The sequence below is a fragment of the Pleurodeles waltl genome, chromosome 2_2 (genome assembly GCF_031143425.1).
Source record: "Pleurodeles waltl isolate 20211129_DDA chromosome 2_2, aPleWal1.hap1.20221129, whole genome shotgun sequence".
Lineage (NCBI taxonomy): Eukaryota > Metazoa > Chordata > Amphibia > Caudata > Salamandridae > Pleurodeles > Pleurodeles waltl.
The window spans coordinates 1139654900-1139672020 of record NC_090439.1 but is presented as its reverse complement, the minus strand read 5'-3'; the positions used below and the strand labels follow the sequence as shown (position 1 = coordinate 1139672020).

General features: G+C 47.4%; 1 protein-coding gene across 2 annotated transcripts in view; it reads right to left on the bottom strand.

Annotated features, from left to right (window-relative positions):
* The window catches only part of LOC138282966 (testis-specific serine/threonine-protein kinase 1-like), a 230417-nt gene that overhangs the window by 106134 nt on the left and 107162 nt on the right, over nucleotides 1-17121 (bottom strand). For both annotated transcript variants that reach the window (XM_069221044.1, XM_069221042.1), the window contains one exon: nucleotides 7723-7855. In XM_069221044.1, the coding sequence (XP_069077145.1) occupies nucleotides 7723-7829 (107 nt within the window). In that variant the 5' untranslated portion in view covers nucleotides 7830-7855. The remainder of the gene's footprint in view (nucleotides 1-7722; nucleotides 7856-17121) is intronic.

Sequence of the window (17121 nt, the reverse complement as noted above, 5' to 3'; positions counted from 1 at the left end):
AATGTCTGCATTTCACGCGCTGGGGAAACCTCCAAGATGTGATGTCAGCGCCATGAGACCCTCCAGGGTGAGCTGGGCGCTATACAAATACACAAGCCTATGACTGTGACAACTGCACCTGGGCTGGGTCCGGACTGACAGAATATGTGGGGGGAGCCCCATCCACACTCCCCCCCTTGAAGATACGCCACTGGGGACAGGTGAGACAGGGGGTGGAAAAGACAGGTGGTAACAGGTGGCACAGGCGAGTAGAGGGTAAACTCGGGCCAGTGGGGGTCGTGGACACGTAGTTAGTTAGAGAGGTGCGTGGAGTCATCGGGTGTTGTCTGGAGCACAGGTAGTGATGGGGGCGCAGTTGTGTGTGTTTGGGGACAGTGCGCAGTGGTGGCGTTGGGAGCAGATGGTGGCACGGGCACAGTAGGCCTGTGGGTAGGGAATGAGGGTGGGCAGCTGGGGCAGGCGAGTGGTGGGAGACGGAGCCGGTGGGTCAGTGAACGGGATCTAGGCGCTGTATGGGAGAGGTGCCGGTATACGAGGTGTGGTAGAGGTTTCCTGGGGAGGGGAGCTCACAAACACCCCTGATGAGTGTCAGGCTTTCTTGGCACACAATGTAGGCATTGGACTACACCCTGTGTGCTCATTCTAAACATAAATCTTTTTGTGAGATTGGATACAAATAATGTGAATGAACTCCTTGGGTCCATTTTTAAATTATCTTTCTGGGGTAAAGAACACCCCCCTCTTCCAGATACCACTAAAGGAATTGTGTTTCGGTTGCTTTGCTCTCTCAATGTGAGCACCTTTTATGGGATATTTAAGCCAAACCACTGCTAGACTTTACGTCGCCGCCATTGTGGAAGTTCTGCCGCTATAATGGACCCCCGCAGCCCTGAAGAACCACCTGCCCCCTCCAGCACAAACATCTACCACAACCGGGTCACGCTCCACCGCCGTGCTGCAGTGATGCGCCTGCTGTTCCTTCCCTACATCCCCCCCTCTTCCATGGTGGAAAGGGGGGCTGGCCTTACCCCCTCGCCACGTGCAGGACACCCCACAGTCCTACAACAGTTTCCTTCTGAGGCATATTCTGTCTTCTACAAGGCTGGCCTAGTTCAATAACATTAATGAAATGCATTTTGTCATATATCAGGACAGCAAGCAAGTAGAGAAATAAACAAAAATATAAAATAAATACGCGAGGCCTTGATTCTGTGGTTATCGAGGTTCTCTGAGGAGGCTGATGCTCTAAGAGACTGGACTTTGCGTTCATGAAATGTTTGGACAACATGGGCCAGATCTGACTGAGCCGGATCCAAAATACTCTTCTACAGTTTAGCCTGCTCTTGGTTATAGGCTGCTATCTGGGCGAATTATTGTTTCCCCATCCAGGCCACCCTATCCTCTTCTAGGGGAGCGGACACATCTAACCAGAGCCAGGAAGAGTGAAGGATCTATTACTCAGAGAAATTCTCAAAAAAGTTGTTCTTTGGGAAAGCTCTGGGCCCAGTACGATACAATTCTTAAGTTGGGTCATGACTCTACCAGATAAATACCAGAGCATGCCAAGGGTCCAAAATGCATTTGTGTTACATTATTAATTATCTGTAAAGCATAGCAACATAGCCCATGGTCATCATGGCGCTACAAGGCAATATAGAGGGTTGTCACAAAAATACACAGGAGATTGAGTCAACAGAAAGGATGGGTCTTCAGTGTTTGGCACAATAAAAAGTGGCTGGACAAGCAGAAAGCCAGTCCTCATTTTGGTGCTAAGGCTCCAGTCTAGCTCTGTAAGCATATCTGAGGCAGAGGCTTTTCAGCACGTGCAAGGCAGCAGATACAAGAGGCCTTATAGTAAAAGGAGACATCACGAAATAGGAAAAGAATCACAGATCTGGGGTATAGAAGGGAGAAGGAATGGTGCAAAGCAACCTCAAGAGATTTTATTGTTTCACCGGGAGCAAGTAAAGAGAGCACCAGGCTACAGAAATATGATCAAACGTAGGCAACCTGCAAGCCAGTCTGATGGCCACATCCACATAAATTGTCACCAGTGTTAAAATTAATAGGAAAAATCATAAACTAATAGGAAGGAGAAGCAAAACAAGACTTTATAAATGCAGATGTACAAAGAAAAGTATAAAAGTGGAAAAACAACTTTGGAGACAATCAATCCTTCGACTACTGTCAACAGTTGGCATTCTGCATCACGTGACAACAGTAGCATAGATTGAACCTATACACACAAAATCAAGGCACAGAATTAATTCGACCAGGCGCCCTACTGCTCTGCGGTCCACACAGAGCAACGACAGTTGTGTGCAGTCATCTGAGACCTGACTGAGCACCAATGCCTTGGTAGAGGATCCTGTGACATATCACCGTGGCTAGCTAGAAGATATCTAGCCCAGAAGCTTAGTCCAGACTTCCCCAGAGGAGGACAGAGCGGTGCTATGAACTACTCTCCAAATGACACCACACCACATGCCCAGGCCAGGTTTGATATCGAGAAGAGCAGCCGGTGAGTCTCTGAAATGTGCCTAAACCTATATCCCACTGCTGTCTTGCATCCGAAATCCTGACTGGTACCAACAGTAAATATGGCTATAGGGCTTCCATAAATTAAATTCCTTCTTTAAATATTCTTGTCCTCTGCAGATTATGGCACTATTCAGAGTGTCAACTCTATTTACCTAAAATAAAATCAACAATAGTCCAATGGTCCTCGGAGTACCACGTCATCAACACGTATCCACAGTAAGATGCAGTCGTGGATGGCTTTCTGTTCCTTTTACCTCTGGCGTTTCATCCTACAACACTTGAACCTTGTTATGTAAATTATTCATGTATTTATGGTTTTCTTGTATTAAAATAATTTATCTGTGATTATTTGGAACGTATCTTAAGGATTTTGAGGGCCCCGGTCCAAAAATAATTTGGGCCCCCTGCTTGGAACAACTCTGAATGTATTATCCATTTTCAGCTCATTCAAGCCCTCAGCAACTATGGTCTGATCATTGGCAACCCTCTTTGTTGGCCCCTAAACCTTTAAGGGAACCCCAGACCTTCAGGGGGCCCCAATCAGTGCAAAGTATTCTTACATTTATGAGATATTGGAGACCTGGGAGCCCCTTTCCATATTGTGCAAGGGACCCCATCATTTTTGCATTATGCCACTGTCTGAGACTGTCCTGAAAGCTTAATGTTGGGACCCCAGGAAAGTGGGGGCCCTGGGCCAGAGCCCACTTTACCCATGCCTTTAAACACCTCTGTGTATCTTCCTAGCCTTTGATAGACAATAACTTCATGTAAAATGCATAAAAGAAATAGACTGCCCTTGTTTGTTGCTGCTGTACCCGATATGTGGAAACTTCTCACCGCGCGTTTGCACATCTGCTTTCGAATGTACGAAATGAGAACACAGAAAGCTCTCTGCACATCCTTTTTACCTCTTATGAGGTGGTGCAAAAGGCCATGTTATCCTGTTAACATGCAGGTAGGAACATCTTCATCCAGGGACTGATGCGAAGGATATTAGCTATCAGTGCACCACTCATGGACATCCTTGGGTTGCTCCATTATCACAGCCTCTGAGACAGGTTGGCTAGTAGGCTACGTACACAATGTTTAGTGTGCTTATATTATTCTGTTTTCTAACGTTTGCTTTGCTAATGCTATAGTGATTATTGACGACATAATGAACCGTCCAAAACATAGCTTCCTCTACTACTGCTCATTGACTTTATGCTTGCCTTTGACCATCTACAAATCTCCACTGCCTGTTGACTAGGTTCGCGCTATAGAAATAACATATACAGATGTGCATATCTACATACATTACTTCAACATTTATGCCACATATTTCCCACAGCTGGATAGTGCCTAAAAGTGTGTGTGTGTGTCATGTGTGTGCACACTGGCACAGGGGCTGTTGTGGGGGGAGGTCCACATGAAAATATCCTGCTAGGTGCAGGGATGTGGAATTCCTATCATCCGATGCCCAGGACATATTGCTTGGGGTCAAGGGCAACAAGTTTTAATGTTTATTTTGTCCTTGGGACAAGTAGGCCCAACCGCGTTGTAGTACAAACCCTTTGGCTGCCTGTTTACAGAGGAAGGGAACTGTCTGCAGTTGAGTTAATATGTGTGTCCATATGTTAATGCTGTTGGAACCTTTATTTATGGTTAAATAATGAAAAGCCTTAATTATTAGGCTGAGGGCTGTAAATAAACGTTTTAAGGTTACACTGCACTACTGAAAGTGGTGGTTCTAGTAAAAAAAAAGTGTACAAACATGTTTGAAAAGTTTAACAATATGAGGCTAAGTATAATACTCCCAGAATGCTCTCAATATTAGATGCACATATTGGCAGAAGCTTGTAAGCAAGAGTGATGATTCTCTGCTTTACAAATTAAATGTTCAGAAAAAAATGCAAGTAGGAAAAAAAAAGTTTCACTACTATGAAATTTTAGGTGCTATTTCTTTAAAGCGTCATTTAGTGAAATGTTTTGATGCATGTTCGTATTTCCCAAAAATATTCCTACTGGAAAATCAGTGTAACCATTTTCAACACGATTATGAGAAGCATGAAAATAAACAAGCACTGGTAAAGCCAACCGATCCAACATTTTTGTGAGTCTTTTGGTTTTGTCAATGCATGTCTTGTTTTGACTTGGCTTTTGTAACACTTTATTGTTGTGGAGTGGCCAGGCCTTCACCATTGTAACAAACAGTGTCAGCACCTGCCCTGAGTGAGTCTGGGGGTGGAGGTCTTGGAGGTGGGGCGCTCCATGTTCTTTGCAGGGGCCCCCTCAAGTTTCGTTATGCTGCTGATTGCCATAATAGTTCCTGGCACTGAACAAAACTACTTTGTGTGCCAATATGCTCCTTGTGGAAGAGCAGAATGTGATCACTCACAGTAAAGCCAGCCGATAGATAGAGAGAGAAATAGAAGTTTAATAAAAACAAAATGTCTTTGTTAATGCCAGACCTAATGAGGGACCCAATTCTTGAAGAAAGTCACAAAAGTGCACCCTTTGTATATGTCTTTGAATTAGTGGCTTTCATGAATTCACAAGAGCTTACAGAAGTAGACCCAGAAATTGTACTCCTAGAAAATATGTGTGAACTGTATTTTAGCACAAACAAATATGCATGCGTAGATTTGTTCATGTGAAAGTCTACTGAGCGTTTACAACTTCACTTTCCCTCCAACCACTTTTTTCCCCACCCCTGGAAGAACATCTACTTCTGCCATTGTCAGGAGTTCATTTCCAACCTTTCTCATTATGAGAAAAGATTAGAGAAGAGCTGATGAAAATCCTTAAAACGTACAAGTCAATAGGTTTGCAGACTCAAAGGCATTCCAGCCCTGGAACTATTGCTTACTGCTTCCTCCAGCCCAAGTATGCAGATCTGCAGAAAGGTGGCAAAAGAAGGAAATCGCTACAGTAGGGATTGAAACTGCAAGTATTCAAGCCCTAGTATAGTGGTAGCCCTGGCATAATCAGAGAGGCTATTATCAGAGCTCTTACATAATGAGACTGCTGGCATAATTGTCAACGCACTACGTGGCACCAAAGGGACACGTAGATTTTTTTACAAGACAAGTAGATTTAAGAAGCAACCTGTCCCATGGACAAGTAGATATTTTAATAAATGCCACACCCCTGTAGGTGTCTGGAAGTTCTGTGTGCACATTGTCTATATTGACCGACCCGGTGACAAAGTTCCTGGGAAGGCCCATGAGACCCTTGTCAGTTCTCTCCACTCCACTCGGTCCATAAGATATAACAGCAGGCAGTGGACACAGCACACAATCTATAGAACACTCAAACCTTCACGTGCACAACACAGCACCAATGCCAAAAAACTGCCATACCAAAAGCACACTCCCAAACCATACAATAGCAAACATGGAAACACTTTGATAACTTTAGCATAATGAAATCACCATCTCATTCACACAACACTGCATCATAACTACCTACGGGACTATGTTGCAAATGTAGAGAACACTCTACTTTGGTCTGACAGTGGACAGCAGTCAGACAGGGGCTCCTGGGCTCCTGGGCTCCAGCCATGCTGGCTGACATTGTTTGCCACTGGTGTCCTGCAGTCCATCCTACTATGGCCCTGCCAACTGGACCAAGTGTATAAGTACAACCCCTTCAGCACTTGACCTCAGAGTAGTCAAGAAACACAGGCTTCTCAGGTAGGTAGTGTGGTGGGTAAGAACTCAGAACTACAGATAGATGGGTGACAAGATGGATAGGTGACGGGTGGATGGAATGGTAAATGGATGGATGGGTGACAGGATGATGGAAAGGGTTTACGAATGAGTGACAAAAACTCTTCTAGGGAGAGTCGGTCATTGCTTGAGCTTTGGAGTTAGAGGTATGGTTCACCGTGTAGTCCAGCTACTCCCTTTCACTGCAGGGATACTCTGCTGCATCTGTCCCATCTCCTTAGGTCAGATGCTTTTTAAGGGTCTGTGAAGGAGGTCGTGTGTCCTTTAGATAGGTACCTGTGTTGTGATGTGCCAAGTTATGCAATGCTCTATAAAGACCTTAAGTCCAAAGAACTCGTAAACCAGAATGACTGGAGACATAGTCTGTAGGACAGGACACAAAACATCCATCTCAGGTCAATTTTACTCTATCTATGTCTCCCAAAGTACTTTCTTGAAAGACTGCTTTAGTCCGCAGCTCCCCAAGCTGTTTGCCGTAAAGACTAATTTGGGGTGACAGAGCCAAAGGAATGCAGCAGTTATATATTTCCAGTATTAGCTATGGCACAGGTGACTTAAGTCTAGAATCAGTCTAAAGAACCTGCCTATAACTACTGAGCAGTGGTATCAAAACTTTAGAGCAGTGGTTCCTAACCTGTGGTCCGGGGACAACTGGGGGTCCACGAAGCCTCCTCAGGGGGTCCGCAACTGCTTAGAAAATTAAATATTATTAACAGATTAGGTGCCCAGATTGCAGTAATGACTTAGTGGGTGGTCCCTGGATTCCCATAATGATTCAGTGAGGGTCCCCGGGCGCCAGTAATGATAAAATAGGGGTCCACAGAAGTCAAAAGGTTGGGAACCACTGCCTTACAGAATCCAAGTGGTTCCAAAAGACTCTCACTTTTGAGCATGACAGAGAACATAAATTTAATGTAAAGCAGAAAGTTTTACCCAAATATCAAAAGAAACCAAAAGAATGATGGTTCCTTAGATTACATACATTGTTCCAGTTCATTCATTTCAAATCTTTAACTTAATGCTCTGTTAATTTGACAACTTTCTTTTGTGTTTTTCTTTGTTTCCTGTGTTCTATTGGGGAAGGGTGGCACTACTGTGCACAAAGAAGTTGAGCTTCATGTTGATTAATCTTAACAAAATATAGGGCCTAATTCAAAAAGAAAAGAACCATATGACTGCTGCTTTTCTATGTTAAATCGTAATTTTTAAGATAATACTTCATGCTCCATTCATAAATCTGATTCACGAAATACCATGGGATATCAGTTTCCAAGACCTAGCACTTGCCAGATATGATGTAAAATGTACCACCTTTTGGCTAGAATTGAAGCCATGTCGCCTTTTATAGAATCCGGTCTAGCCACATATGAGAGAGTCCGCCTCTTGATTGTGTCTCTGTCTCTGGCTTTGCGAGTGAGGGTTGCTGACTCCCCTCCCCCATCCCACGTTTCTGCAAGAAAGTGGTACTCACAGGCTCCAGACATCCGACATGGCTCCGTTGTACTTCTTCCTCATGAGGATCTCTGGGGCGGTGTAGGCGACTGATCCACAGAAGGTGTTCATCAGAGAGTGGCTCATGGAGTATTGGCTGGCAAAGCCAAAGTCTGCAACACAAGAAGCTGAGACGTCATCTACCCAAAATACTTCCCAAAGCATAATATATAGAGGCACACTTATCTTAACCTATATTTACGCAGACATATGTCTACACATTTAGTCTCACCTGTGTATACACGTGTACATGTCAAAGCACACCTTAACTGACTATAATAAAATGGTATGTACAGCACTATCTAAATCCTGGATAAATGATCATCGAAAGAAACAAATGTAAGTCACATCTTCAACCTCCATCACTCCAACCTTCCATTACTTCAACATTACTGTATGTCCTTTTCTTTAACATTGAAATGTCCTTCACCTCAATCCCTCATATAAAATCCTTCATATAAAAACAGTGGCTTCTATGGCCCAGATATAACAACAGGCACCACCTGGCTTCTACCCCTCCAGGAACTGGGTGCTACACATCTGTCCTACAAGCCACGGACACAGAAACTGTGTCAAACTCTCTGTTGTGAGAACATGGTGAAGGGATCCTGTTCTGGTAGATTAGCTTCACACACATCTTTCTGGACAACCTTCTTGGATCATTAAATCATATGAGGATTGAAATACACGCTACCTGTTCTGGTGGCTTCAACATACATGTGGAATAGACAGAAGGAGCAAAATACTACCTGGCTTTCTGGGTTTTTCTCTCACCAGTCTTTCTAGGATAGCCAACTCCTAGTGCCTCCAGTAATCCCACCCCAGGGTCACACCCACTAGCATGAGAAATGGTAATAGTCCAGAAGAAGAGAGGAGCTCTCCTTCACTTAACATCTCAACCAAACCAACACAAGATTTGGGCTACACATAATGCCTAATCCTGGGCCATCTCGGTTCATCCTTGGCAGACTGCCAATATAATACTCACTTAGGACAGACGATGAGGACCAGCCCACTTACTGTCCTCCTGAGTTGGGTCCCCTTCCCCATCCGGGTCCATTCTGTGTCCTGGAATGGATGAGGAGTCAGATACCTTAAAGTATCAACCACTAGGGGCTCAAGATAGCCAGTGCTCTCTCTATGCACTTAAACATTCCAGGATGACCTTCCAAAGCCAAGGCCTTTGCCAGCAGTGTAACCACATCTGTAGAAGTGTCTTGTCTCTGTGATTCTCTAGTTTCTCCTCCAGTCCAACTGATTTATTGTCTCAGAAAAGTGTAGCCCAAGTACGCTCATTGGCTGATCTGCTCACTCACTGGCACACACCAGGCACAATGGTGGCCAGTCCCCATGCACATAGCAGAAAACTACCCTCACCTTGCTGGGGGATACCTGTCAGTCCTCCCTATCCTACTGCCACTTAAGCTGATCAATGGAAGCACGCATACAGCTCATGTTCAGCTTTCCAATACTGCTACGTGGCGCATTACCTAGTCACCCACAACTCACCCACGCTATACAGCAGGGCCCCACTCTTGTCTGTGGTGTCTCCTAGATCTCCAAGCTCAACCAAATGTCGTTAGACCACAAATGTTAGCTACTAGTTAGATTTTCAGATGGGCAGTCCATAGCACGCAACTTGTGACATGTATATAAGGTTTTACCTCTAGGCTGAGTAATAACTTGTATTACAGTCATCAAAAGCTGCATAACGCTTGAATGCCAAAATTGCTGAATATCACTAAAACAAAGCTCTTTGTAGCTTTAACCACTGACACCTCCAGGATGCTCTTGGGATGGAAATATCTCTTGCATGGAGTACAGTCACGTACCTTGCCCTGTGGGCCAAGCTGTATACCTGTGATACTGTTTTTTGATTTTGGTCATGGAACACACTAATCTCATGGTCACGCATTGACCTAGGCCTGGTCTTTGACAATGTTAGGTTCTGGACCTAGTTCTGAACCAGGAGAGGTGCAGCAAGCACACCCTCATAATGACGGAGGACTACCATACTTGTTGTGGAAAAGTACCATCTTTTTGGCATGGTTACCCCCACTTTTTGTCTGCTGTCAGTGTGTTTTGGCTGCTTTCACTGGGATCCTGCTAACCAGGACCCCAGTGATTGTGCTCACTCCCTCTAAATTTGGTTGCTTAGGACTTTGCACACCCTACAATTGGCGTACTGGTGTCCCCTTATAAGTCCCTAGTAAATGGTACTTAGGTATCTAGGGAATTGGGGCATTGGGGCGTTCCCCATGGGCTGCAGCAGGTATTGTGCCATCCATGGAGCCCATGCAAAATGTGTCTGCAGGCCTGCCATTGCAGCCTTCTTGAAAAGGTGCCTGCACCCTCTCACCACAGGTCACTGCGCCGGGTCACTGTAAGTCACCACTATGGTAGGCCCTCTTGCTCAGAGGGCAGGGTGCAGGTACCTTGTGTGAGGGCACCCCTGCATAAACAGAGGTGCCCCTACGAACTCCAGCTCTATTACAATGGACTTCATAAGTGCGGAGAAGCCATTTTACCTGTGTACTCGACACAGGTCATTCACTATCTCTGTCCAGCTAAATAATGGTAACTTCGAACCTGGGCATTTTTGGTATCAAACATGCCCGAATCATACCCCAATACTGTTGCCAGTATTGGTTGTATGATTCCATGCACTCTGGGGGCTCCTTAATGGACCCCCAGCATAGCTCCTACAAGTCTTCTGGGGTTTTCCAGGCAGCCCACGCTGCTGCCACCCCTCAGACAGGTTTCTGCCCTCCTGCTGCTTGACCAGCTCAGGCAGAGGAAGGCAGAACAAAGGATTTCCTTTGGGAGAGGGAGGTAACACCCTCACCCTTCAGAAATAGGTGTTATATGGCTTGGGAGGGGTATGTATGTTAGAAACAGTGGTGTGCCTTGCAGGGGTACTGCAGGCCTGTGGGTTCCAAATCGGAAGCCCACAGCCTGGACCGGAGTACAAATTGAATGGGAGGTTGCTTTTCTCCAGGCAACATATGTGTATTGCTGGCATATCTCAGATAGGAGAGGGAGAACCAGACACTATAGTGAGGAAAGAGGAGACAGGCTCCTGTTGGAAGTGCCAGGGCCCTTCCAGGTACAGCATTGTTAAATAACTCCCTTTGCAGCTGCCATTTGGTGGATGGCAAGGGGTGCAGGTTGAAGGAAAAGAGTCCTTTGATGGGGCACAGATTCTTCTGGTCTCTGTTCCTGTCCCTCATTGTGAGCAGTAAATGTAAATATCAGGTTTCAATCTGCTCTCACCTCTATGTACTTTAGAGGTGGGTACTGCACCTAGAGACTGTCCTTCTGGGCAGATCCCTGCAGACAAAGGTGGGGGAGTTGGCCAGGATACATAACTGGGGAACTGATCAAAACCGGTTCCAAGGAGCAGACCTGTAATACACATCCACCGTATGTGAAAGTGGTATAAAGACGGGAGCTCAAGACCCATCATTGCTGTGGTGTCTTCTACTGAGGTGGGTACTCTGCAGAGTACACAGGTGTAGGAGGCTGGCTCAGTATATGGTGTGCAGCTATAGGTGAGGCACCCTGTACTGATTCCAGGCAACCTGTAATGATAGTGTAGGCGACTCTAGATAATCAGAACTATCAGAGCGGTAGCTGTGGCACCAGGGAGCCCGAGTGCATAGGGGTGAAGTTGTGTTGGAACCTCACGCTGAAGTCAAAGGGGATCTCGATTGTCCAGCTGCTGTGGACCAGGTCGGTGGAATTCAGGCATGGATTCGGGAAAGAAGAGGACCTAAGGAGAGAGGGGACAAAGTCCAGACCACCCAGAGGTGCCCTGGCGGTGCTGAAGGGCAATGCCCACCCTTCTCTGTGATACTTCTTGAAGGACAATGGGCGAAGAAGTGAAGCTGTGGAGTCCAAGCAATGCAGGAGGATCCCAGGAGTTGTCCACGAGCCGTCCCACGCCGGTCGTGGTCAGCGACGCCACCAACAAACCTTGCCAAATGCAGACAAGCGCTGCACAAAGTTTGCAGGTTTTGTGGGGACCCGCAAGGTCCAGGTGACCCAGCCTTGGCTTGTGGGTCAGGGCTAGCCCTCAGCAAGCAGGAGAGCCAGCAGGAATCGTTGGAGCCCTCCAGCAGGATCCTCTGCCAGCAGGCACAGGGATTCACAGGGAGGCCTGAGCAGCACAGCAAAGAGGGATGCCCATGTCACAGGAGTTGCAGAGAGGATGTCGTTTTTGGAGCTGAAGAGTGCTGGAGATGAGGCTTCCTGGAGCTAGGCTGTCTTTGGGCTGAAGAGCCAGCAAGTCTTGGCAACGGCACGCAAACGAGGTGCACAGGGGTTCAGGCCAAGCAGCTCCAGCGAGGGACCACAAACTTCCCAGTGGCAAGGAACATAGGTCAGACCTCTGGAGAGACACAGGACCTGTGTTGCAGTGCCTTGGAGAGTCTGTGGGGCAGCAAATCCACAAGCAGGTCCTCGTCGTTGAAGTGCCTGCAGATGCAGGTGAGTGACTCATTCACTCCAAGGGAGATTCCTTCTTGCTTTACTAAGTGCAGGCAGCGTTCCAGTGACTCCACAGGATACACAGCCAAGGGGTGGCAGACATCTTTGCAGAACTTGGAAACAAAGTTGCAGTAGGAGCCCTCCTACTGGTTACAGTCTTGCTTCTGGTTCCAGCGAAGAACAGCAGTGGTTGGAGAAGTGTCTTGCAGCAGAGACTTGCAGACAGTTCCTGAAGTCTTGCAGACAGATCTAGGGTCCCACCCTCAGGGGAGTCCTTAAGTACCCAAGGAAGGAGGTTGAACACTTACTGCAGTGACCCACCTACCGCTGGGGGGGTTTGAATGGGGGTCAGGGACATCACCCAGCTGGACTAACCAGTCAGAAGCTCCAAGGGGTCTCTGCTCATCTTATTTCCAAGATGGCAGAATCAAGTGGCCACCTATCAGACCTTTGTGCACATCCCTAGGGGCGGAGCTAGAAAGGGGGGTGGCCACTCCCCTGTCCTGTGTGTGATTTCACGCCAGAGTGGGAACCGGGGGAAGGAGGATAGCAACTGTGCCCTTGAAAGCAGTCTGGTGGCGCTCAGAGGCACCCCCACCCCAGTCCAGAGACACCTATTTCTAAAGAAGAGGTGGTCGCACCTCTGTCCTACAGAAAAGGCTTTGTTTTGTCTTCCCCTGCCTGGGTTAGGCTCAGCAGCTGGAGGCAGTACGGTGTCTGGGGTCTAAAGCAGCACGGGTTGGCATGCAGACCATGCAAGACTGTATAGGCAGACATGGGGGATCCCCTGGGGTACCCCCAGAGTACATGGTATCAAGCAACCAGCACTGGAATCTGTGTAGTTGCATGATTCCAACATGTTTAATACCAAACATTCCTATGTTCCGGGAAGCCATTATGTAGTTGGACCACTCGTGTTGTTGACCATTGTCCACTAGATACCTTAAGATGGTTTCACTGCATTAACAAAGCCCAGGAAATTGAGCCCGGGGTTTGTAGGGACACCTCTGCTCATTCAGGGGTACCCTCACACTTAGAACCATGCACCCTGCCATGGGGCCAAAAAGCCTACTTTAGGGGTGACTTACAGGGTCAGAGTGCAGTGATCATAATAGAAGGCAAACCGTATATCTAGAGTGAGAGGTGTGTGTGTGCACCATTTCATGCCGGCTGCAATGGCAGGCCTGTAGTCACAGTTTGCATGGGCCCCCATGGGTGGCAGAATACATGCTGCAGCCCTTGGGAACTTTGGTGTACCAATGCCCTGGGTACCTAAGTACCATACAGTAGGGACTTACATAGGGGCACCAGTAAGCCAATGTAGGGTGTAAAACGTTACCTTACAACTAAATTTAGGGGGTAGAGTACAGACACCGGGGTCCTGGTTAGCAGGATCCCACTGTCTTACAGTCTAAACACACTGACACCAGGGAAAAAGTGGGGGTAACTATGCCAGAAAGGTGCTACTTTCCTACAAAAGGGACTACAAAGCAGCTAAGGGTTGCTGCTGCACTGACGGCCAACTCCATAGAAGGGATGAAACATACCCTGGAATCTGATCTGAAGGAAGAGATGAGTGAATTATCCTGGGTGCCAAGACACCCTGGCTGTGAACAAGAGAATAAAGCGCCACCCCTGCAGCAGGAATACATCATGGAAGGTACTGCTGTAATTGACCCGGATATAGGATCCGTCTGACAGAGACTCATGAATGAACAAATTAATAAATTAATTACATGATTTCTAACACACACAGCTACTCTGTTAAGGTCCCAGCGCTACATCTTTACAGGCAAGCTCACAGACCAAGACAGGCAGATTGGTGAGTTTTAGGAACTTCCCTAAACAGAGATTCTTGTGAAATGGCAGATAGATAGTGAAAGCTGATTCTATGCTTTGCTGGCAAGTACTGAAAAGATATGTGTACTGGCCCTAGCCAAATGGAATTTAGGTACCTCTACAAGCAGTGCCACAGCTGAGAGTTCTGGATAGATTATACTGTACCGTCCTACAGATCGAATACAGAGGACTGCGCTCAGGAAACAAGAGTGCCAAAGAAATTGTGGTATTTTCGGATCAGGGAGTGCAACCTTCATTGCATATCTCTCTCAGAACCACCAGGCCCCTGGAGTGGTGTGCGCTTGTGGTGGGTTTGATTGAAGCTCAGATTGGCTCCTGCAGATAGCCTGTGTACCCTGTAAGAGAACAGTGTGACCGGGACAATGATGAATGTGTTGTTGGGTAGGGACCAGTCCAGAAGATGAAGTGATCGGAGATACCCTGGGGTGACTAGTGAACATTCAAGGTCATTGATCCAAGGATTGTGTGCTATAAATTCCGTATAGTGCCCACCATGCTGAACAATCTTCTATAGACATCAGGTCAACGTAGAAGCCCAAGAAGAGTCACCAAGTACTCATGGGAAGACCACAGCTAGTCAAGTTTTGCAGTTGTCACCCCGAAGAGGGCCACCATCAGAAGCCTATGCTCTGGCCGTGACCCTATAAGTAGCCTGCTGCATGGCCAGCTACCATGCCACCCATAGAGAACTTCTGCGTGCTCCCGGGAGCATTCTGCCTGCCGCTGGTGACATCCCGCTGCCACGGGAAGAGTTGACACAACTTGTACCTCTCATGGACTGTTGCATACTGCTTAAGGTTGCTGCCTGCCGCGGATGAAGTTCTGCTGCTGCAGAAAGGCCAAACGTGGCCCCACCCTGCAACCAAGGACAAGTGCGAACAGAGGGCTGATTGCAGCCTGGAGCTGTTAAGCTGAACTTGGTACAAGACTGATCAGCCCTAGGCCCAAGAAACTGCGTGCTACTATAGGTACTGGAGGAGAAGCATGCTCTCCATCCACAAGCTCACCTAATAGACCCTGAACCTACTAATGGTGGGCAGCACTGACTGATGGTTAGGTAGCATTTATAGTTTAAGACACTCTGTAGCACCTGCAGAAAGATGAAGAATGTGTGTTGAATCTACTAACCCAACAAACTGATAGATATATCAACCAATGAGAGCTCTTTGCAAAAAAACAAGAAAGGCAATCATTGGGTCTTGATGGGATTCAAGAGGCAGGGAGGTGGCTGCCATCTTTTCTTTGGACAGTGCGCTTTGACCTAGCGTCTTATCTTATCACCATTTTTTAAGATAAGCTTTAATATTAAAGGCACCTAACACTGATCAGTTCAGGAGCGATTCTATTCATTTAATTTGAACCATGTGTAGGAAAATACCCTCTTTTTGGCAAGGTTACCCACACTTTTTGCCTGCAGTCAGTGTTTTTTGACTGTCTTCACTGGGATCCTGCTAACCAAGACCCCAATGACTGTGCTTTCTCCCTCTAAATTTGGTTGCTTGGGTCTTTACTCACCCTACAATTGGCATACTGGTGCCCCACATAAGTCCCTAGTATATGGTACTTAGGTACCCAGGGGATTGGGGCACCAGGGGGTCCCCATGGGCTGCAGCATGTACTGTGCCACCCGTGGGAGCCCATGCAAAATGTGTCTGCAGTCCTGCCATTGTGGCCTGTGTGAAAAGGTGCATGCACCCCTTCACTACAGGTCACTGCACCAGGTCACTGTAAGTCACCCCTATGACAGACCCTACTAGCCGAGAGGACAGGGTGCAGGTACCTGTGTGTGAGGGCACCCCTGCATGAGCAGAGGTGCCCCTACAAAATCCAGCACCGGTTACCTGGACTTCGTAAGTGCGGAGAAGCCATTTTACCTGTGTACTGGACACAGGTCACTCACTACCTGTGTCCAGCTACACAATGGTACCTCCGAACCTGGCATGTTTGGTATCAAACATGTCAGAATCATATCCCAATACTGTTGCCGGTATTGCTTGTATGATTCCATGCACTCTGGGGGCTCCTTAGAGTACCCCCAGCATTGCTCCTACCAGTCTTCTGGGGCTTTCTGGGCAGGCTGCGCTGCTGCCACCCTTCAGACAGGTTTCTGCCCTCCTGCTGCTTAACCAGCTCAAGCAGAGGAAGGCAGAACAAAGGATTTCCTTTGGGAGAGGGAGGTAACACCCTCACCTTTCAGAAATAGTTGTTATATGGCTTGGGAGGGGTAGCCTCCCCAAGCCACTGGTATGCTTTGAAGGACACATTTGGTGCCCTCCTTGCATAAACCAGTTTGCACCAGTCCAGTGACCCCCGGTTCCTGGTCTGGTGCAAAACTGGACTTGGAAAGGGGAGTAACCACTCCCCTGTCCATCACCACCCCAGGGGTGGTGCCCAGAGCTCCTCCAGGTGGCCACTTGATTCTGCCATCTTGAACCCAAGGTAGGCAGAGGCTCCTGGGAGCATCTGAGTGACCAGGTCAGGCAGGTGATGTCACAGTTCTTTCATAGGTGGTCACCCTGCTAGGTGACCAATCTTCCTTCCTAGGCTATTTAGGGTCTCGTTCCAGGGTGGGTCTTCAGATTTGACGTGCAAGATTCCAGCAGGACTCCTCTGCATCGTTTACGTCATCTTCTGGCCACCGGGAGTGCAACTGGACCCTCCAGGTATAAACAATCTGCAACTCCAGCGACGACTCTGCTCTGCAACATTGTTTCTCCGGCTCCTTCCAGCAACTGCAACATTTCCCTGGCCATTCATCCACTGAGGGTGACGAGTCTTCAGCCACTGGACTTGGTCCCCTTCTTTTGCAGGTCCTCCTTGTAGGAAAGTACCATCTTGCCCGGCATGTTACCCCCATATTTCACTGTATATATGTTGTTTTAGTCTATGTGTCACTGGGTCCCTGCCAGCCAGGGCCCCAGTGCTCATAAGTATGTGCCCTGTATGTGTTCCCTGTGTGATGCCTAACTTTCTCACTGAGGCTCTGCTAACCAGAACCTCAGTGGTTATGCTCTCTCTGCTTTCCAAATTT